Source organism: Dreissena polymorpha, chromosome 9 (genome assembly GCF_020536995.1).
Source record: "Dreissena polymorpha isolate Duluth1 chromosome 9, UMN_Dpol_1.0, whole genome shotgun sequence".
Classification (NCBI taxonomy): domain Eukaryota; kingdom Metazoa; phylum Mollusca; class Bivalvia; order Myida; family Dreissenidae; genus Dreissena; species Dreissena polymorpha.
Genome location: NC_068363.1, coordinates 106461112 through 106485079, shown reverse-complemented (window position 1 = coordinate 106485079; position 23968 = coordinate 106461112). Strand labels below are relative to the sequence as shown.

At 34.2% G+C, this 23968-nt stretch overlaps 1 protein-coding gene across 1 annotated transcript; it reads right to left on the bottom strand.

Annotated features, from left to right (window-relative positions):
* Positions 1 to 548: 548 nt before the first annotated feature.
* LOC127846343 (carbonic anhydrase-like) lies at positions 549 to 23613 on the bottom strand. The gene is made up of 10 exons (XM_052377512.1): positions 23533 to 23613; positions 22735 to 22901; positions 22014 to 22093; positions 4779 to 4802; positions 4277 to 4474; positions 3928 to 4049; positions 2588 to 2680; positions 2109 to 2223; positions 1550 to 1659; positions 549 to 897 (listed from the first exon to the last, which is right to left on the bottom strand). Exons 1-10 carry the CDS (start codon positions 23611 to 23613, stop codon positions 793 to 795), a joined length of 1095 nt encoding a protein of 364 aa, XP_052233472.1. The 3' UTR covers positions 549 to 792.
* Between the last annotated feature and the right edge of the window lie 355 nt (positions 23614 to 23968).

The window sequence follows — 23968 nt, the reverse complement described above, 5'->3', positions numbered from 1 at the left end:
AGTCCCTGTGATTTTTCCCCTGTGATCAGTTGTGGATCAGTTATTATAATAATTAAAACAATGAGCTTTACAATATTGGCAATAAATGTTGTAATAATTGTAATAGGAACAAATGCAGTACTTATTTACACTAATTTACACAAAAAATCACCACTATGCAAGATATTCTTAAAACAAAAATATATACATTGATCCGTAAAATAAATTCTCCTCCCATAAGCGAAAAAACAAATGCATTACCTACTAGTCGCCGCCCTCCAGGGCGACGCCAATGACATAAAATGTGCAGTCATTATAGAGTCGAGAACTTTTGGAATCAAATCATTTCTCTACATCGAGTTTAAGACAAAGGGAACAAACATAAGATTCCCAAGTAAAGTATCGAGCTTTTTATAAAGAATATTTTTGTATAATGTTGCACCGTTATAGAGTAAAGGAATAAAAAGAAACATTCCCATCCCTTCAACAATATCTATTTTTTATCAGACGTACGTTGTTATAATTCAATAAACAATGAAAGTTTACAAAGAAATGTTATTAGTATTTAAGTATCTTAGAATTGCAATCACAATTCGTGTGAGTAATGCCCACACAAAATGATGCACAAATAGTTGCATTTTATCCTCATGGGCTCCTCGTGTCTTTATACAACTTATGTGGTATTAAACATGAAAAAACTTTTTTATGTGTGACCTAAACTTTTGTATGCGTGCAATAAGTACACCGCTTTGAATGTCTACTGCTGTAAACGCCTTCTATATTGTAAGGGAAGTTATTCAAAACTGGGACTGATTAAAAGGAAGCCCTGACTTGTCTCCCGTTTATTGGTTGTGGAGGCCGGAAGTTGTCCTGCATTGGATTGCCGTCTGAATCAATGAGACTCCGAAGAGCGTCCAACTGAAAGACAGATTAAAGAGTGTTTTCTCTAGAGAAAAACAGTAAATTAAATGACTCTCTTTAATGTTGGAAAAGCAATGCATATACATGTTTGATGTGACCATTTGTGTATTATAACAATGTGAAGTACAAGTTGCAGATACCATCTGGTATTGATCCTTTCAATTTTAAAACTTAGAGATTATATCAGAAACGAATTTTTGAATGTTTCAGTACATGGGAGTTTATTTAAAGAAAAACCGACTACCCCAGTCAGATCGTATTTTAATATGTATATATGTGTAAATGGACCAAAACAGGAGATGACAGTTTGCGAAATCTATGCAACTTGATACCTTATTTGAAAGCGACTCTTGAACCCGGTTTGTACACTGTGATCAAATCGAAAAATTCTTAAGTTCTTGTAAATTTCAGGGTAATGTTCCATCGGTCTGCTATAACCTTTACAACGGCGTTTTTCGCTATCCGTAATAGCTTTAGATGTGATTTTATTTTTATTTATGTTTATGTTATGTTTTGGAGGACCTGAGGCTGCATTATTTGAGGACACGGGTCGTGCAAGCACTTCTACATACACAAGTATTACCCTACTCCAACTATCTTTGAAACCAACTTTTAAATAATTCTTTCAAATACAGCTATATATCAATACTTGGCTGGGAGAGAATTCTACGGGTTCATGGAAGACAATCCATTGGACACTTTCAAAAAAGGGCGGGGTTGTGAGAGAGCCCTCGTGCGTCCAGTAGGCGCTGATGTCACCTACAATAGCGACGTAACGTCACGTGTGAGAAACAACGTAATTTTATTATGACGGACGTACACCGCACAGATCATACTACCGATATTTATTTATTTTTCCAATTATATCAATGTTTGAACAGCCAGTAATAGGAGCTGAAATATGATGTTAAACACAAAAACGATTATAATAATAATAAAATAGGAACACAATATTTCTGCTACATGACAATGAAGGCAAGGGATGGGAGTAAGAAAAGAAAACGAAGACAAATAAGACAGGATAAAGGCGATGCATATGCAAAAGAACTATTGCGTACAGATGGAAGACGACGAATAGGAAAGAGAATATAGAATAAAATAGTAAAAATTAAGGTATGAAAGAAACAAAAACAGAGAAGAGGTAAAAAACATCATGTGGTGAACACATCCTATGTTTAAAACGCCTGATACTTGCGTCGTCTGCTCACCTGGCAGCAGGTCGGTAGGGTCCAGGGAGCTGGGGATAGTGTTCTCGCTATGAGCTTGGATCAACCCGCCTAAGTTGTCCGACACGACGGAGAAGAAGGGATTCTCTACGCCGGACTGTTATAACGAGGAGAAAGCTTCAATTAACAGCGGCATGCTATAAAAATGTGTTAATTTTCGAAAACCGCATGAAACTTAATTACACAATCAATACAATTCTACGTTTTATCATTTTTGGGGAAATAACTTTATTTATAAATACACAAAACAAACACACAAGTATATCGAATTTTTGTCGGGTGTGTCCCGGTTTATGGAATGCAATATTTTACATCCCTAGCAAAGTTATTGTTCTTACAAATGACACAGCATGAGTAAGGTAACTATTGTAATCAAATATACACTTGCCAACTGAATTCACAAATAAAAACGCGCTTTAAATTCCGGCAACTACACCGGCTTATCGTGCGCTATGTGCTACCTTGATTATAACCCCGAGAACGGCAACTCCGTCACTCTTGTCAACAGCCTCCGCGAAGCTGTCATAGTTAGTGTTCCAGTGGACGAGGTGAAGCTGCAATGGAGAACAGGAGGATTGACGGACATAGTGTGTGATCGCATATTTTACGAGAAACATGCAAACTCCATGAAACTATGATTTCCCGTTTAAGTTAACACTTTAATCAAATATTTGTGCAATTCCAAGCCAGGTCCGAATATAAGCTAAACACAGAATCAATTTCAGCGTAATGTATCAAAACTAAAAACATTTTTTTTAAATAACCGTGACCCTGTCCTTGTCCCAACTGAATATAAATGCATCCAGAAGCTAAATCTGGAAGTAAGTTACAAAAACACAAAATTTTAAAACAATAATCAGCTTTCATCTTAATCAATTAAAAAAAGCAACAACAACAAACCCACCTCAATTCATTAAGCGGAAACCTTAACATTTTTATTCATTCAAGCTGCATACGTTTCAGCTCTTGCTAAGTAGAAACCGCTTTTCTAATTTTAGTAAAAGTGACTTTGACAATAGCGAGACTCGCCCAAAATTAACTCCCTGCATATATATGAATGTAAACCTGGCACATATAAACAAATTTCAAAGTTTATGACTCCATTTTAACTAACCTTATTCAGCGGATATTTCTATTTTATTTTGAGTTATAATGGCATTGACTTTGACTGTAAATGTCCATGCAGATATTTGACTGGAAACCGCATGTTTTCATGTTCTTTTATTTTTTGTAACAGTGACATTTGACCTTAAACAAACTTGTCCTAAATACAATTATGAGATATTTCGTTAGGTTAGGTTGCTCAAAATTAAATTTCATTAAAATTGGTCTACGAAATTACAGTTATTGACCGCAACTCGACTAATTGACGACATTAACCAATCGAAAAAACACCTTGCTAAAATATCACGCAACTGTCAATAAGCATGATTATACAAACAGGGAAAAAGGAAAATCATTTTAATGTAGTATAATCCACGAAAAGCATACAGAGAGTAATTAAACAAAACAATTGCTGGTTTATTTTTCGTATGATAACAGTAGTTTTTTTTTTAAAGTTTCAATCTAAATAATGTTTCAAGAGTCGTGCACGAGATATGTGGGCGAATACATAAATACTGATTTTAATTCTTTTTCTATGTTGTTTATTAACATAGTCATGTTTTTGAGTTATTATGCATATTGTAACATCACAGTAATATGTTTTGTTTTCAAATATGCTTTATCATGTTACATATATTTTTATTTCTTATACGTTTATATCGAAGATTGATCAAAACAACCGGTTTCACATGTGTACCTCGGCTGCGAACTGCTCCCAGTCAATCGTATGCTCCGATCCCCGGGTGTCGTCTGATCCCCAGTGCAGGTGGAACTGCTCCAGCCTGAACTGCTGGTTGCCAAGGGGACCGCCGGTCAAATCTGGGGTAAGAAGGTAGGGCAATTAGAAATATCAATAGGGTACAAATGATATCAAAATTCGCGTTGTGCATATAACACTTCATGCGTGTCATGTAATAATATAACATGTGTATTTAAATACGCATATATGTACACCTATCAAAAACCAAAAAAGAAACGACTCCACTGAAATTTAGTTAAGCATTCGCCATATAAGATGGACACGTTAAACATGGCTACGCACTTACATCCAAGCTGGGTGATTTGACACTGTAAGTTGTGACCGTTGTTCTTCAGCGTGACCTCGTCTTCCGCTTGGTAGGAGACCTCAAGGTTCATGTCCATGAGAGCATCGTCGTACTCCGCCTCAAACGAAACGATATTGATCGGCGATTGTCTGATGCCAGTTCGGGCGATCAGAAAATGCTTGTACCAGGTATAGGGCCCTGAGTTAAAATGTTTATTGGAGATTGAATGATTTAATATGTAGAATTCCACGAACATGTGCTGCAAGATTAAAAGTAACATCTATTTTGCAGGAAGAAATATTCGGTAACGGGACGTTTTATATGACAATTAAATCACATGCAAGTCAGATTGATATCATTTTAAAGAATATTGTGTACACACTCAAACGATATACACATGTAAAGAGGGCATTAACAACTTAAGAAAACATACACTGTGTGTATTACACAGATCATACAGTCACATGCATCGTGTTTTTAAGACATTAATCAGAAAACATACCATTTTCCTCTGTGTATCCCCATTCTGAAATCATAGTAAGATTAAGATTAAGTTTCAATCTCGAGAAACAATAAACCGTTGTGCAATTCCCATCGTTGACTTACGGATACAATAATAATACAATATATTGATGTTTGATCAGTCCAATATAAGTCAGACATCTATATCCGAAAAGCGTTCACCTGCTGTGTACTGAAGTTTAGAGACTTCAATGTCAGAACTGCATCTACATAACACGCTATTCATCAGAGCAGAAAAAAATTAATCCGTGCGCCATAATATCACCGTATACAATATTTCGTAAAATATGGAAGTTCAGAACGACCACCATTATTGTAATACGATACAGACTTTTTTTAAAGAGCTTTTTGAACGAGTACAGTATTCACTTGAGTTTTCATGTTTCATGCGCTAAACATTTTAGGTAATTAAATGTTTGACAAACACATACAAATAGTACCCACTTATAAGGTAATATATTCTCGTCCATTTGAACCATTCTTGAAAACTATTTTAATTGGATTTAGTAATACAGTTAATATAATAAATGTGCATTTCTTCCTAACAACGAAAGAGTTAACCTCTTAAAAAGAATTTAAGTAAACACGATTGACTTACCTTGGTGAAATCTATATATGTGGATAAAAGTAGATAATATTACTTACCTAGAAGCATATATATCACGTGAGAACATTACAGGGCTGTGCTAATCACTCCATAACCAGGTTGATACGATTAAATACGTATATAATATTTATATCACCTCTGTTCTATTGCAAAAAGAACGAACGCTATCAAAGTCCCTATGTTCTGACTACAGAATCAAATACACATACAAATTGAAGAGCCGTTGCAGCGCCACGAAAACTGCTGTGGTTTGTACACGTGCTTTTCGCCTAGGCGATCCGGGTTCAAATCCCGTTCCCGGCGCATGTGAGTTTGGTTTGATGTCGCCATATCGGGAAGGTGAGGTTTCTCCAGGGTACTCCGGTTTTCCCCCAACAGCACAAGATCACACAGAAAATGAATATCTTACAGTAAAACACTAAATTGTAACTTTAATTCAACATCCCACGATACCAGATGTTCTACATTTTAAAACTTAAGTTTATCAAAGTTAAGTTAATAAGTTTGCAATCCCAAGCTTGATCTTCATATAAGATACGTACAAACACAATTTCAGTGCAATACCTTTAAAACTGTTATCGATAGAAAACAACTTAGAATTGTTGAAGACATGTACCAAAAGGTTCAATCTTGTGGTAAGGAATGCTCTTCTTATTCTGATTATTTCAATTACACTATTGATTTACGATAAGGGAGGTGATGTCACCTATTGTGTTTTCATTATTTGTTGAAGATCTAGAGCGGAATTTGTAGTGTAAAATGTATGCAGGCTTTAGTATCGATTATTTAATTTTGAGGTTGTTGTTGATTGCTGATTATGTGGCTATCATAAGTAAAACTCTGAAGAAACTCTGCAGCATTCAGATCTTTTATTTTCATATTGCTGTATATGAGGTCTAGCTGTAAATACATCAAAAACTAAAATAATGGTTTTCCGGAAACATAAGGCGTTGTGAGCAAACGAAAATTAACCTCTTATAGCCATACAATTGAAGAATTCGATGATTTTGAAATAACTAGACCCTTTTTTTAATTACAATGGGAATTAAAAAACACATATCTTAATGGAAAGGCCTTAAAATATTTAATGAACAGAACAGAACAGAAAAGACAGTTTATTAAGACTTATACATAGGTACATCGTCTTTAATGCATATAATTATAAAAAAAAGTAATGTTACGTATCAGTATACTATAGTAAGGAACCAAATCAATATAATCATGTATATATGTTGTCACGTAATCGTTCATAGTTCATGGACGACACATAATTACTAGCAATGTTCATTTCTCTTACATTACCGGGGTATAGCCTATCATTCGATATCTCGTCATGCGCGAATTGCCAAGATGACGAGATTTGCATTTACTACCATTTTCTCGCGTCACGCATGGGACAAGTCGGTCCCTCTCTTTTATGTTGGTTTCTCTGCATAATGTAGGATAAAATATTCAACAACACCATGTATCAGTTTCTAGTCCAATTTAATGTCTGACTTAACTAATATATCGGTTATACAAATACGTTGTGATTGCTACATGATTGTGTCTTTTTCCAACTATCCACCTCTAGGTCTAAACGCTAACTGCCTGTTTCCCTCTAACATCTGCCCCGTGAAACTCAGTTATGAATCCCATTGGTCAGTGTTCTTTGTGTGTTTATTTCTGATTGGCTGAATTACAACCTATGACTGGAAAAGTCACTATTCAAGTATGCACCCGCTAATCAGCATTGTGATACCAATAAATAATGCAAATACAGCCCAAGGCTTGTGTTAACAGCATCGTAACACCTTTGTTGTTAAACATACACCAGATCCAAATATTTAATCTTTTTGATATACTTGTCAATATTTCGTACATAAAGAAAACCCAAATATTTCACCCAATTTCTCATCATTATTTGACACAACTTATCCTCTCAATTTGATTTTTATGTATTTTAGGATACAGAAAAATCTTTAAGAATGTAAATATGGAAGTAAACGAAAACATATTAATACATACGATGTAGAAAATCAAACTCGCAAACATGAAAACATCAGTGACTAAAACATATATATGATGAAAATCTGCAAATTATTAATGAAATTTTTAACGAATGTTTCTGCTGAAATAATAAAACGTCGGAATATTTAAATAGTCAATGTCAATCACAATGAAGTGGAATGTGTCACTGGTTTGGGAAATCCAATACGAATAGTGTCCATTTTTGACATCTTTGCTGGAGGCGATGTGGCGTCTAGGTGAAGAGATGAGACGTCCGGTTGGAGAGTATGTGACATCTGGTTGTAGATGGTAACATGCAGTCGATTGAAGACGGCGGCTTCCGATTGAAGACGATGATTGTCAGTCGGAGAAGCTGTTGGTCCTCGGTTGTCGCACGATTTAGAATACTTCAAACGTTTATTATATAGAGTTCTGAAGAATGACTGCGCTCATGACTGTAGCATCATAATAATTGTTTATGTACACGTAATTAAGGTAACACATATATATATATAAGTTCATAGACGATAAAATGTTCACCTAATATATGTACAACGTACGCGCGTTTTTTTATCATCAAGTCTCATATCATCGTATCTTTAAAAATCATTTTCGACGACGCGTGAAATGTCCATTAACAGTCCACTCGTTGTATGGTACTGATGCTGGTTCAAAATTTAGATCAATGTCGACAATGTTGATCCTAATTGAAGTCGTCTATTACGTCATCTTATCTCGACAGATACATCGTCGTCGAAGATATCTGTATGTCGATGACATATTCTTCTTCTGTGTCGGGGCGTTAAGATCTGATCACGATCTCAAATGCGTTATGAACGCATGTTGCTGCAGGCAAACCACGCCAACGATGTCAGGAGCGCTGCTTTTCTCCTTAACTTATATCGCATTGGCAAATCTTATAGGGTCAATTACATGAAATGATAAACGGGTCTTTTATTTACATATTAATTGAATTTGCTATATACGCACTCAGATTTACTTATCACACCTATGATAAGATATACCCAAATAAAATGAATGTGCTAAAGGAACGTGATTCTCATGACACAAATTTATTATGTTTTATTTAAACTATACGCATTTGTCTATTCAATAAAATGCATTGTGCTTTATTATGTTTTATTAACTTAGAGAACAAAATTTTACAAACAAAATCCCTTGTCTTAATGTAGTTATTCTTATAAAGAAAGGAAAAAACTATATATACGATCCGTATCAAAAATTTAATGAATCATAGCAATATAGTTGTATCTTTTACATTATACTAATAACAGGTATAGTGCGTTGCTTTTAAGGATATTAACAAACTGTATTAAAATGTTATCTACGCTTAAAATGGTGTTTACTTGAGCGCTGTAGGGCATAAGCTAGCGTTGGTTAATGTCGTTGTCAAGTGCGTTGTCATAAACTAGTCTGATACGATACTAAAGCGTCGGTCCATACGATTAGATCGATAAACGATACAGGTATTTTGCGTCGTTTGGAATGATACCTAACACGTCTATAATCAAGTATGCAGACCCCGATATACATTAAATCCGAACTTGTATCGTTATTTACCTTGGGAAATTGGAATTACACTTATCTAATCAATTATTTAAATTTCATTATATACCATATCTGAAATGGGACTCGTTATGTATTGGTTTGAAGTAATACGAACTAAATTGTTGATCAAGGACTAATACAAATCAACACGTTTTCCCGATAATTGAACTACATTGGTGAAATGAAACCATATTTCCATAATCAATTATTCAAACTTCATTATATCTCTTCCGAACTGACTTCTGTTATGTTAATTCCTAAATTACCCGCAACATACAGCTACGTTTCAAGCTATTCGTTATTCGAGCACGGGTAATTGGCATTTCACCCGTATACTTAAATATGACATTTTCATTTCATTCTAAACCCGTAAATCAACGCTAATGACGATACATTATCAAAATCGGACGATACCGTCCTCTATAATCATCTTTTTACATATTTACTACATATACATTCAAAACATATTTCTCTATATACAAAAATCTGGGGTCTTAAAGTCTCGACATCTATCTCGCCTTATTTTGTAGTCTATTCACATGTGTTCAGCCATTCTCTGAAGGCACGTGAAAATTGCTTTCTTCATGGCGTTATTTGAACGTGAAGTCTTTTTTGTCAATTTTCGTTTTTTGTGTTTTAACGCTACTGCGTCAATGTGCATCTGATCATCCGAAGAATCATTTTCAAACCTACGTACAGGTGAGTGTTGTGAATTACTGTTATCGGAATGCATCGTATCTGATTCACTGGAGCTTGACTGTATATCCGTGAATTGTTTGTTTCGTAAATGTTTTTGCAATTCTGCAAGCGGAATGTTTTCCTCGTTATCCGTGTTATCTCTAATCTGTCGGGTCTGTTGCGTAATTACAGGTAACCCATGTACTGACGTATTTGAGTCGCTATCAGAAGATAATGTGTCGTCTGCAAAGGCTAAATTTGCTTTTCTAATCGGGCGCGCGAAAGGTTGATTTATCACTGACCATTGATTGATATTAGCGTGTCTAATCTGGTCTGCATGCTATTTAAGAGTTGAGTTGTCTAATTGGTTCTTTATTACGTATGTTAACGGCGACTTTTGTTCGATTATACGATAATATGGCCTCCATTTACTGTCTAATTTATTCGTACGTTGAAAGTTTTTTGTAGTAAACGGGGTCATTGATTTCGAACTTAATATCTTTCGAATTTTTTTTCGCATAATCAGCTTGTCTTCGTTTCGATTTTTGAATTTGGGCACATACCTTTTTAAATGATTTGTGTTGTTCTTCTAATATTATTTTATGATAATCTTCACCGTGATATTTACGTCTAGGCTTTAACAAGTTGTCTATTGGAAGAATAGGGTCTCTATTAAAAAGTAAGAAGAACGGTGTGTGCTTCGAAGTTTCGGATGTACTAAATCTCATTGCCGCTAAAGACATGTTTAAATGTACGTCCCATTGTTGTACATTTTCTTGAACCCGTTTTGATAGTATATTGTTCATAGTACCATGTGAACGTTCGTTCATGCCATTAGCTGCGGGATGATATATTGTCGTCTTTACGTGGTCAATGTTCATTGATTTTAATGTTTCAGTGAAAGCTGTGCTAGTGAATTCTTTTCCGTTATCAGTTATAATTCTTATAGGACAACTATGACGACAATAAATCTCGTTCATTAACAGGTGTATTACGCTATCAGAAGATTTATCCGGCGAGGGTAATGCCTCTTTGTATCCTGAGTATTGATCTACGAAACATATTATATATCTTCTATTTCCGGAAAGCGTTTTCGGATATGGCCCGCATATATCTATGGAAACAACTGAAAACCGAAACGGCGGTATTGAGGTATCCGACGATATGGGAGCTTTAATTGCTTTTAAGTTTCTACTTTGACATATAATGCACTTTGATACATAATCATTTAATTCTTTGAACATTTTAGGCCAGTAATATTTCTCTTTTAGTGTCTGAAAAAGCCTTTGAGACCCAGGATGCCCGTTTTCATCATGACATTGCTTGACAACTGAAATAGTCAGGTGTTTAGGTACAAAAAGCCTGAGATTAGGTTCCTCATCTACGTTTGATATGTAGTACAGTATTGCATCTACCGTAATATATCTATCATCTTCACTCTTGTTCTGTTTTCCTAATCTTAATCTCGATTTAATCACAGATATATGAGGGTCTTTTTCTTGTTCTATTTGCATATTAAGCACTGATATATTATCGTTCGACGCTGTGTCGTCGACTGGGAGTGGCTGCGGGGTAATAATATTATCAATTATTTGCTTGTGGTCAATGTTTGTGGAGTCGATTACATTAATTTCGCGTGTTTGGTCTTGTTCATTTATTTGCGAATTAATCGTAAAATGTTTATCGTTAATAACTTATTCTATTTCTGTTTGATCGCATTGATTATTCTTTATTTTGGTTTTTGGAGGTCGGCTTAGAAAGTCGGCAATAATATTCTTTTTTCCCGGTATATATTTAATTTTGAAGTTGTAACCCGCTATACTTAAGGCTCATAATTGTATTTTCTTGTTTTGCATCGGACTTTCCAAAAGAAATTCCAACGGCCTATGATCCGTCTTGATAACAAATTCGGCGTTGTGTAAATAATGGTGTAATTTACTTAGACTGTAAAATATGCTGTAACATTCTTTTTCAATGGTACTATATTTGCATTGCGTGGGGCTTAATCTGTGCGATATGAAAAATATCGGCTTTTCGCCGACATAATCCCCGGTCTCGTTATTGTCGCATTTTTGAGTCAAACAGGCTCCGACACATTTATCAGATGCATCAGTATACAGAAAATAACCTTTTTTGGATCAGGGTATGAAAGATAAGGGATTTGCGTAAATGAGTCTTTTAATTGTAGGAAACTATCTTCGCATTGTTTTGACCATTTAAATGGGACACTCTTTCTCGTGAGATTAATGAGAGGCTCGACTACTTCTGAATACGACGGATAGAATCTCCTATAAAATCCTGCAGCACCTAAGATAGATCGTACATCGCGCACGCACTTTGGCCTAGGGAATTGTCGGATCGCTTCCACTTTTAACGGATCCGGCCTTATACCGTTTTGATCTATGATGAAGCCAATGTATCTAGTCTCTTTTTGTAAGAATTGACATTTTGATAGTTTAAGCTTAAGGTTATGTTTACTGAGACTCTGTAGTACTGTATTTACGTGCGCTAAATGAGATTGCATATAGCACCGGCAGAGGAGGCACCGAAGGGCATAACATTAAATTGAAATAGACCCCTAAATCCCGAAGCAAAAGCCGTTTTTTCTCTGTCCTCTTCTTTTATAGGTATTTGCCAATATCCCGATATCAAATCTAAACTGGTGAAATATTTACTTTTACCTAATAACGCTAACATATCATCTATTAATGGTAACGGATAGGCAATTGGTTTTGTAATTTTGTTTAATTGTCTAAAATCAACGCAAAACCTTTTCTCATCTTTATTATCTTTATTTGAATCATGGTTATTTTTCTTTTTATCTACTAAAACAATAGGGAAGCTCCACGGACTTCTTGATGGACTTATTATGTTTGCGGCTAGCATTTCGTCGATGGCTTTATCTATGAATACCTTATTGTTTAATGGTGTTCGATACGGTTTCAATTTAATGGGCGAATGTTCCCCTGTATCTATGGTAAATTCTATCGCTGAAGTTTGTGTTAATTCTAAATTATTTCTTGCGAAGAGAGTTCTGTGTTTTAAGAGTACCGGGAGAATATTTTCTTTTTTATCTTCATCTACACGTAAATCTGATAAGATTTCATCTTTAGATAAGCCTGATTTCGGCTGATTATTTTTGATAACTTCTTGTACTGAGCATATTTCATTATCATTTACCGATTTTATTCGCCCTATGGCAAAGTGTCGTCTAAGCCTTATTGTTTTGTGCGTATTGTTTAAAATTAAAATGGGAAATTGTCTATCACGCGTTGTCTTGACTACTGAATTAACAATTGTTAAACCAGGTTCATTATCAAAGAAAGAATTGCTTATTCCATTGAATTCATAATTTGTATTTGAACGAATGCAGTTTCTTTTAGCTTGAGCAAAGAGTCTATATGCAGTTTGTGGTTTTAACACAGTATGTCTAGTTAATCTCGCTATCGTTGAAAGGTGTACATCTTCTTCTAGAGTTACATAACAGTTATCAATCCTCAAACATCCTAAATCAAAGTATAAACGGACACCATTATCTTGTAAAAAGTCTCTTCCTAAAATAACATTTCTATTTATGTTACTTACTACAAAAAACATGTGCTCTTTATATATGCTCCCTATTTTGAATCTCAATTTTACACTTCCGTGGACATGTAATGAATTTCCATTTACCGACTTAAGATTTACTTTTTTAATTATCAGTGCTGGTTTTTGTTTTAACATATCATAAGTACGTTTACTCACGATGCTAACTTCAGCACCGGAGTCTATCAGACTCCTAAATTGAAACCCACCTGTTGAAATAACACAAGAATTTGGACTACCACACAAAGCGATATTATATGTCTCAACTTTTTCATTCTTACCATAGACCCCTTTTTGGTAAGAATTTCCTAGTTTTTTCGATTAATGTACGTTTTTTTTGAGTACATTCTCTACTTAAGTGTCCTAATTTACCACAATTCCAACAATCAATTTTATCTTTCCAATTTTTGTCATATTCGTTCTTGCGCCTGTTATCGTTTTGATCTATCGTATGACCGTTCCGCCCTACCGTATATGCACTTATCTCGCGTTGCCTACGGCGACAGATTTCAATAGAATGACCGTGTTTCTTGCAATATGTGCAAACAATAGATGACCTAATATAATCGATATCTGTCTGAATCTTATCGGTCGTAATGTTATCAAGTCTATTTACCTGTGATCGCAACTCAAATCTAGCTCTGACACTTTGCTCTTGAATTGCGCTTTTTAAAGCATGTGATAGGGTTGCATGATTTTCGCGCATTAATTTAAGTCTCAAATAATCGTGCGATAATCCGTCGATAAAAATTTCTACTAACTGTTTTTCTTTATAGTCTAAATTTCCTTCAATATTTTCGTATGAATCAGTCGCAAGAGATAAAAGTCGCTCAGCGTATATTTGAACATTCTCGTCGGTCTTTTGTTTAGTCGTCTTTAATAATGAGAAAGCGTATTGTGGGTCTTGAATTTCCGCAAATCTTAATTTAAGCTGTTCCTTTAAATCTGTCCATGTCCCTGTCGGATCATCAGTCGAAAAACGATGTATGTAATCACTAACAAGCCCTTTACTAGATTGGTAAGCAACAAATTTTAATTTATTCTCATCTAAATTGGTAAGCGTTTTATATTTTTCTACATTTGTAATCCAATTTTTTAATTCGTTTGAATTTCCATCAAATGATTGTACAACCTGTGAAATAGTCTGAGTGCTTATGGCCGTTTTAACATCTTTAATTTGTTCATTCAAATTTTGAAATAATTCAGGGAATATTTGATTTGCCATTTTGATACAAGCGTTAGGAAATAAAACAGTCACTCACCGGAAGTTGCAGAATATGTGCGGTCTGATGTCGTTGTTCCCGGCTCACGGTCGTTGCTACTGGTTACAGAAGTTACCGAAACGGAGTTTCTTCGCGTTGTTTTTCATGGCTTCGTAATCGTAAGTGGAAGTATTTCTTTGTTCGAATCCTGGTCACGGCACCATTTAACGTCCTGTGTCACGTAATCGTTCATAGTTCATGGACGACACATAATTACTAGCAATGTTCATTACTCTTAAATTACCGGTGTTTAGCCTATCATTCGATATCACGTCATGCGCGAATTGCCAAGATGACGAGATTTGCATTTAATACCATTTTCTCGCGTCACGCATGGGACAAGACGGTCCCTCTCTTTTATGTTGGTTTCTCTGCATAATGTAGGATAAAATATTCTACAACACCATGTATCAGTTTCTAGTCCAATTTAATGTCTGACTTAACTAATATATCGGTTATACAAATACGTTGTGATTGCTACATGATTGTGTCTTTTTCCAACTATCCACCTCTAGGTCTAAACGCTAACTGCCTGTTTCCCTCTAACATCTGCCCCGTGAAACTCAGTTATGAATCCCATTGGTCAGTGTTCTTTGTGTGTTTATTTCTGATTGGCTGAATTACAACCTATGACTGTAAAAGTCACTATTCAAGTATGCACCCGCTAATCAGCATTGTGATACCAATAAATAATGCAAATACAGCCCAAGGCTTGTGTTAACAGCATCGTAACCCCTTTGTTGTTAAACATACACCAGATCCAAATATTTAATCTTTTTGATATACTTGTCAATATTTCGTACATAAAGAAAACCCAAATATTTCACCCAATTTCTCATCATTATTTGACAATGTTAATAAGTTAAATGAAACTTCAGAACTAAATTCAATGAAATTAATTTAATGCCACGACTTTGATCTTCCGCCAAAAAAAATTTGTCAACTATTCGATACATTTATGGAACACCTATACTTAACTATTCGTGCGAAGTTTGGGGTTATACCAAATCAAAAGATCTAGAAATCTTACACATTTGTAAAATATTTATAAGAATAAGAAGCAAAGCGTGTTGTGCTGCAGTTAATGGTGAACTGGGCTGATATCCATTTTATATCCACATATACATTTGAATAATTATATATTGCTTAACAATTAAATAAAAAAATGTACAACGGACTTATATTTGCTCCCATTCGGAATCTATGAAATGGATGCAACATATGTATGATATCTCTTACTATATCATACATGTAACGCATGGTATACGCACGATACTCATTTTTTAAGTTTAGTGTATTTCCATTTATATATTCGACATGATAGCCACCCTGATACCTACATATTTTTTAATGCGAGTTTTTTTCCAAACTACTGTCATGTATTACGTTAGATTGTATGTACAGTGCGTATTACTGTATGATCACTTTCTCTTCAAATGACCTTTTGATATGTGTATTATCACATTGTTAATATTGCCGATGTTCTATGTGCAGGTCAAGTACGTATTACTGTATGATCACTTCCTCTTCATATAACCTTTTGATGTGTTTTATAACATGGTTAAGACTGAAGATGTTCTAAGTACACGTCTTAATAAATTTCTGTTCTGTTATGTTCATAAAGAACCCAACTTTTGTCGTGTTGATACTATTTATTATATCTTGAACACACAATAACAAGCCACAAATGGCATCCAACATATTTAAATTTTAGGTTTTCGCCTTAAAGAACTTAACATTATTTTTAATAAAACGAGTTCTGAGAATCGTGCAAGATTGTGTTTATCAGACACAAGGGTGAAAGAAGGATTGAGTCGGTGAACATACATCTTTTTCGAAGTGGCTTATTTAAGAACAGCTCAGATAATCACTGTTAATGTTTACGTCTGTCCAACTTAAAAATAAACTTTCTATTTCATCCGTTATTATAACCGATAGTATTTTATCAATTATGAAAAGGTAAGCCTGGTCGATCCAATATCGTGCTTATAGCTGTGGACGTGGTTCACAGAGGAAGCAAAAACCCTCGCTACTATTGCTATGGAACTATGAATATTCATTTCCGCAATTGTCTCCATTTGTCTGCGTTTTTTACCCGTCGATGCTGATGTGCCACGCACCGCCAGAACGGCAATTACGAAAACAGCGCACAGCATGGTTACTAAAAACAAATGACATTTCTTATACGAGTAATCTCTTTATTTAAAAACTTAACGTAAACAAGAGGAATAATAAATAATTGTAAATATTAAAATATGTTTATTGATTTCATTATAATTCGAATGTATAATTACGCTAAACAACACTGATTTTAAATCAAGCTCAAAGAACAAAATCACTATTCGAAACTGGATCACCGTCAGAATTTGACCTTCAGTGGATGTATATACTGTAACTGCATGGATTTAGACCAGTAGATCATATGTTTTTACGTGTACTGTGCTGGTCGAAAGCATGCGAATAAATAATGTATGACATTTAAATTTTCATAAATCAAAATAAATGTCTTATTATTTATATTAATAAACCTATATTGAGTCTTGCCAAATAGTAGTTAAATTCGGTTTGCATTAATTGGTTTAATCGTTTTAGGGCCGTCTATTATCACTTATTAATGCATTGGAACTTAAAATAATAGTGTATAACATATTATGTTTAATGTATACTATATAATTTTTACACACATACAAACGCGCGCGTGCACGCAAGCACATATACACATTGATCCAATCAATAGCCTTATTGATACGTCTAACAGACAATCATTGAAATGAAATAATAAAATGGATAAAAATGGATTTTAAACGCATTAAACTATTTAAATCATTTGACTCGAATCAATTGTGTAAATCGAGTTCATAAAAATAATTCCAATGTATAAATACGATAAACCAAACTGATTTTAAATCAAGCTCGAACTAAATCACTATCGCCAACTGGATCACCGTCAGAATTCGACCTTCAGTGGATGTATATACATGTACTGTAACTGCATGGATGCAGACAAGTAGATCATATGTTTTAACGTGTTTTGTGCTGGACGAAAGCATGCGGTTAAATAATTTATGACATTTACAGTTTTTGAAATCGGACCAAAATAAATACATTTTATTTATATTAATTAACCTAAACGGAATCTTGCCCATAAGAACTTGAACTCGGTTTGCATGAATCAGTTCGATAACGAGTGTGTATTCTCACGGAACCAACACCATGACCACTCTGGATCAGCAGACGGTTTATTGATTAAATCTGCTTACGGAGGATTCCGGAGATAGTCGCTGTATCACGATTGCACCATGACGCTTAACGATATTTTAATGTAAACATGTCGACTTCAATAGAATTTCGTTATGTGAACAGAAACAAGATCACACGCATGTGATTTACAAAAAGGAAAAGAATGCATTTTAACGAAAAATGATAGAAACTGACAGTTTAAAAACAAACAAACAATGGAATGTGGAAATATTTTAAATCTTAAAACAAAATTAATGACAATGCAATATCAAGCGATTCAATAAGAGGGTTATTTTTAAGTTTTTAATTATACAACTTCTTATGAAATCATTAATATAAATTATAGTTTAGTTCACTCTTGCTTCGTGAGTTTATTCCAGTGTAGGGAGTTATATATTTTATATAAAAAAAGATTATTTGTTGCCATCAATTTTGTTTATATTATATTACTTATATGTACGTTGTAATCGTCGTACCGATAAACTTACATTTGAATTACCAAAAAATAATTTAATGTTGTCTTTTGTATAACCTGGAAATACAATATTTACAATATTTTTTAAATTGAATTTTTGTATCATATTCATTTGTAAAATAAGATTGCGCGGATCGTTTTGTGAGGTATTTTATCATGGGGTCTCATTAATTTAAATTATTGTTATTTTGATATAAGGATTAACTCGTATCTTTAATAGTATCTACGGTTAATTACATACTTTCTTAACGGTTGAGTGTATATCCCAAAATTGAATCTCGATTACATTTGTATATAAACTTTTTTTTTTATTTCCCTTTTCTCTCCTACATTTATTTAAAGTTAGTACCGAAACTTTAACACATCAAATTAAGAAATTGACTGAATAACTTCCCAATAAAAATGTAACAGGTTTCTTTAAATAAAGATACGATGTTAATACTTGAGAACTGTAAATTGTAAAAGCTTGAAACAAGGGAAGAAAAACAAAGATTCGAGTATTCCGAAACCGGCCGAATATTCGGTTTTAAATTCCGGTTTGATTATTATATTTGTTTATATCAATATAATTGAGATTATACATAAAATGGAAGATAGAACAACTTCATAATAAATTTGTGCTGACGAATAAATTGCGTTAGTCAATAATTTGATGAAGCTTTCTTAATTGTTTAGATAATTTCAAAGACCTATAGAATACACAGATTGGACGCTGTCGTCTTCGCTATAGCGATATGCGATAATATCTAACGGCGGACGCGAGTCACGTGACATTGATTTTGGAGATGCCGGTGTACCAGTAGATTCTTCTCTGTTCCAGCTACTGTCGGCCATTTTGTTTTAAAGCAATCAATTATGGGCAAAGTCGGTCGCCGCAGACAGACATATTGAATATTTTTTTGTGTAAATAAAAATAAGTTTTTATTTTCTTTGTTGATAATGCTTCAGGTTTTGGTAGTTATTAATCTTATGTATTATAATTTATCGGAATTTGAAAGAGAACAATTGATTTGTTCATTTTCGATAATTTTTGAAAAATTGAAAGGCCCAAACGATTTTTTTTTAAACTTCTTCATTTCTCATCACAGATTGATTAAGTAAAATGGTTATGCTAGGTGAGATGTTAATCTAGGTCTGATTTATAAAAAGTAGACGAAAATAAGGCATTTTAAAGGATTTTGCCTTTGTACAATTTTATACTGTTATTTCATTCATTCATTTTCACACCTGTCGCCAAGGTGGTTTGTTTCTTTTGGAAAAACTTTTCTATTTCTCATCTCAAATCGTTGAAGTATGATTTATATGCTAGGAGAGATGTTAATCAAAGTATAAATTACAAAAACGTAGAAGAAAATGTTCAATTTAAAGGATTTGGCCTTATACAATGTTGGTACAATTTTAAGCTCTTTTCCTCTGTTGTACAAGATTGCTGTCAAACGTGTTTTTGTTCTTTTTGATAAACTTTTTCATTTTTCATCCCAAATAGATAAAGTCAGATTTTTATGCTTAATGATATGTTTATCTTGGTTTGAATTAAACAAACTGGAGGAAAATGTTCATTTTAAAGGATTTTGGCTTTGTACAAAGTTGGTACAATTTTTAGCTCTTATTCCCTATTGTACACACCTGTCGTCATACGTGCTTTGGTTCATTGTGAAAACCTGTGTCATTTTTCATACAAACATAACATCTTCTTCAGTTCGCTAATTGATCCGACAATTAACACGCGCGTGAAATGATTTTTTTTCTTTTCGCGAAATCCTAGCCCATGACACTTAGAGCTTTTATTAATTACCAATAGAAAAAAAAACTTGGTTACAAACACAACTTTAATAACATATGACTCATGAATAAGATCTAAATGAAAAATAAAGAATTAAAAAAATGAAAAAATCCACAGAATCGATATTTAAAATAGAATAACTGAAACCGTTTTTGGACCGAACGATCATAGCATTTATTATACTGTAATGTTGTTTTTATAAGAGACCTAGATCTATGTGTCCACATATATCTATCCGTTTTGAAATAATATTATTTTATAAGGTTTTAAATGTTTGAATTAAAAATGTATACAAGAACATTTTATCAGCAAAAGCCTTTCAAATAAATTATTCATCGGCATTCTCTCTGCGATTTGGAAATTCTTATAGCGCTATTACTTCAACGATCGCGGCATTATAAATTCTTTTTTTAGGTAAATAAAATCAAGATTTTGTAAAAGCACAAGTAATCATGTTTCTATGAAACTTTATTTTATAAAAATCGGATCATTATTGACCAAGTTACAGCCGCCTTTCTATAGCGCCGTAACATTTTCGCATAACTTTGCTCGATAATCGTAGCCGTTGCTATCTCATCGCAATCGTGATACATCGGCTATCTACGGACTCTTCCGATTGATTTATGGAATAAATCGTCTGCTGATCCTAAGTGTTCTTAGCAGTTTCTCGACCACGTGACCCCGCCGCGAGATAGCCCGATAAGGCGCAAAGTTTCCAATATGTGTATTCTATAGGTGTATTCTATAGGTCTTTGGTATCGTAATATAAAACGGTAATTAATACAGTGCATTAAAGACAATGTCGGACATCATCATGAAACCTTCATCTGTAAACAATTGTTACTTTCGAAAAGTTTTAGCAAATGCTGAGCCATTGAATGCTTTGGACGAGTAAATAACGAAAACAATCGCCTTTTACAAACTGTAAGCGGTCGCAATTTAATGCCAGTATATGTATTTTATCATGTCCGTTTATAAAACTGATTAACACCGTTTTTCTATAGCCACGTGATAATTGTTGCTGTTTAAGACCCTTCGTACGCATCTACCGGTTTCACCAATCACTACACATGCCCGCAATGTATTACTGGTGATTTGATAAGAGCGCGAAATTGTTTCTGTCGTCTGTCAAGGTCCACGCATTTGCAACATACCAGGTGCCGAAAATAAATAAAGACGAGCAACTCAGCACATGTAGAATTTTATAATGAAACATTTAAATCGGAATTAATGTACACTTTGAGAAATATTGAACCATTCAAACTATAGAAAAATACGTCGATTTAAGACTTATACATTGCAGTAGGTGGTACATTCGTTAAAAAATTGGTGACGGAAGGTTGGGTGGGGAAGAGGAGTTAACGTTATTGTCAATACATGAATATGAATAACAAGAATTGAAATAAATTAAATGAAGTATTTAATTGTAGGCTAAAAATATAAAATACTTTTTTAATGTGGTTTATCTTGAGAATTTAATACAAGACTCGCTGTTATCATTACTTGTTTTATTATAATTATGCTGTGGTTCATTCTTTGATAGACTCACGCAAGTAAGCAGGTACACTAATGCATAGAACAAATTAGCTTATTATTTTGGTCGTCAACGTGAGCGAAACAAGCTAAAAACACGCCCTAATTATATACCGTATAATAATCATTTGAAACATTTAGGTTAAACTCACCTGATTGTGTCATCAATTGTCTTTATCAGTTGTTTGACGTAATCATTGATTTGTGACTCGCCGTCTGCGTAGCTAAACGCGTCATCAAAGAAAATGTGAGCTGAAAACGCGTGAATAGATTATAAACTGTAACATTCACCAGCATTCCCTTAAACATAATGACTTGATTGTTCCCGAACAGTAGGTATGTTCGGCATCTGTGTTTGTGTTTCAAGCAATTACTCGATGTCTTAAGAGAAACATACAACCTAGTCGACATTTTTTATGTAGTATATCTAATAAAATGTTAACAAACTAAGACTCGTCCCGAAAACGTATTAATAAATAATGAGAAAACCCTACCCTCAAATTCGTAATAATCTGGATCCCGGATACCGAAAAGCCAATAAACAGTCTTCCGCGCGCCTTGGTCAGTATCCAGGCTTCCAAAAACAACAACCACAATAACGTATTAAATTGTCATACCCTTTAATTAAATCAAAATGCTATGCATGGTAAAAAGGTTTGATCATATTGCTTTATCAATATCTTACATAACTGTTAAAGACACATTCTACATCGTCGTTTCTTCAAAAAACAGCGTATTATGTCCGATCAATTAAATAATGATTGTCTGGATTGTGTTTTCAATTAAAACTTCCAGTACTGAACTACATGGTGTCAAAACGGAACATGATATAAGATGACGAAGTGCTTTATTGAATTGTCTGTAATAATGGCATTATGTAACTGTGGCCTACCTAGTATATTGCAATATTGGAATGCATGGGCAAGTATTTTTTTCAAATAATACATTTTTATGATTTTGCAATTTGTTAATAGAAAATACCAGTAGTTTTAAAAAAACGGGGATGGGAGGGGAAGGCTATACAGGACCCGCGCTCAAAATGAAACTGGCCCCAAAAGCTCAATTTTTGCTTCAATATTTACCGTCCAAAAAAAATTCGATCAGGTACCAATGGGTCAGATCGGTGACATACTTTTGAATAACCGATCACGACACATATCCACCTAATCCCATTGGTCAATCATAAAAAATAACAATAAACATGAAACGTATAACCGATAGATAGACTTCAGGAACTGGGTCATCTCGTTCTTGGTCTCGTGCCACATGGTGGCGCATAGGTAAATAAATGGTGTGTCGTCTTCTCTTAGAGGGCTCTGAGAGTCTTTCCATAGCAACTCGTTCTCCGTAGTTTCCAATACAGACATCTCGAACTGGTTTATCTATGAAATGGATTAAACAACACTTGTAAATGACGCAATTGTTTACCTAATATATATTTAAATTAAAAAAAAACGTCAAAAGATAGTCTTCTATATGTATATCATGATTATTCACTACCCCGGAAGTGTTGAGCCAATTGATTGTTTTCATTACGTTTTTTTCCATTGAGCATGACGTATATTTTTTTATAAATGTCGACATATCTGAAATTAAAACAATAATAGGTTAACCCCACTCTACCGCGACGCTATAAAAGCTAGCTCAAATAGCAAGGCAGTATAGGTTCTCCCTATACCGAATCTTGCTTTACACACCCATTCAAATTTTAAAATTCCTCCACGAGTTTCTTACTGCCATGGCATGTGTGGAACGTCGGAAAAACAAAATCATACGTTGGATTTATGTGAAGTTTTACGTTTGGCGCCAATGTAACCCCGTCATAAAAATCTCCGATTAGAATTGGGATTGAACCCAAGACCTTTCGATTCAAAATCAGGCAGGTACTCCACCGCTAGCTCATAAAGCAAGGTAGTATAAGTTCTCTTTGTACCCAACTCGGAAACATAACCACGCGTACACATAGATAATTGAGTATATGAAAATTATCTGATACGTTTCTGATTTGAATACCTTGACGTCGGTTTCCTGAGTGTCCCACTCTTTCCGTCTATTAAGGAACATCGACTGCTCCAATAGAACACCGCAGTACATCGACTGAACAAATATTCTTCACCAAAAGAATAAAATTGTCCTTATATTCACTAAATATCGACGCTGACCAATTGTTAACAGATTTTTCATAATTAAAATGGAAATGTTATATTCTTAAACAAGAGATTGCCAAGCAATATGGTCCCCTACCGGTGAAACTCAACCATGGTCAGTATTTTTTATATATAATTGTTGCCCTTGCAACAAGAATTCTTGACGTAGGAACACAATGAAATGACCAGCATAATCTCCATATTACCATCTATCCATATTTAAAGTTTCATGAAAAAATATGAAGAACTTTTAAAGTTATCGCAGGATCCAGAAAAGAGTGACGCAGACAGACTGATAGACA

Excerpts from the sequence above, each read along its gene's own strand:
- LOC127846343 (XM_052377512.1), bottom strand. The coding sequence starts at position 23,613 with ATGTACTGCGGTGTTCTATTGGAGCAGTCGATGTTCCTTAATAGACGG. Across the intron at positions 22,094-22,734 it reads TTCCTGAAGTCTATCTATCG|CCTGGATACTGACCAAGGCG; the intron begins GTTATACGTTTC and ends TGTTTTTGGAAG. Across the intron at positions 898-1,549 it reads TAGAATTCTCTCCCAGCCAA|TTGGACGCTCTTCGGAGTCT; the intron begins GTATTGATATAT and ends TCTGTCTTTCAG.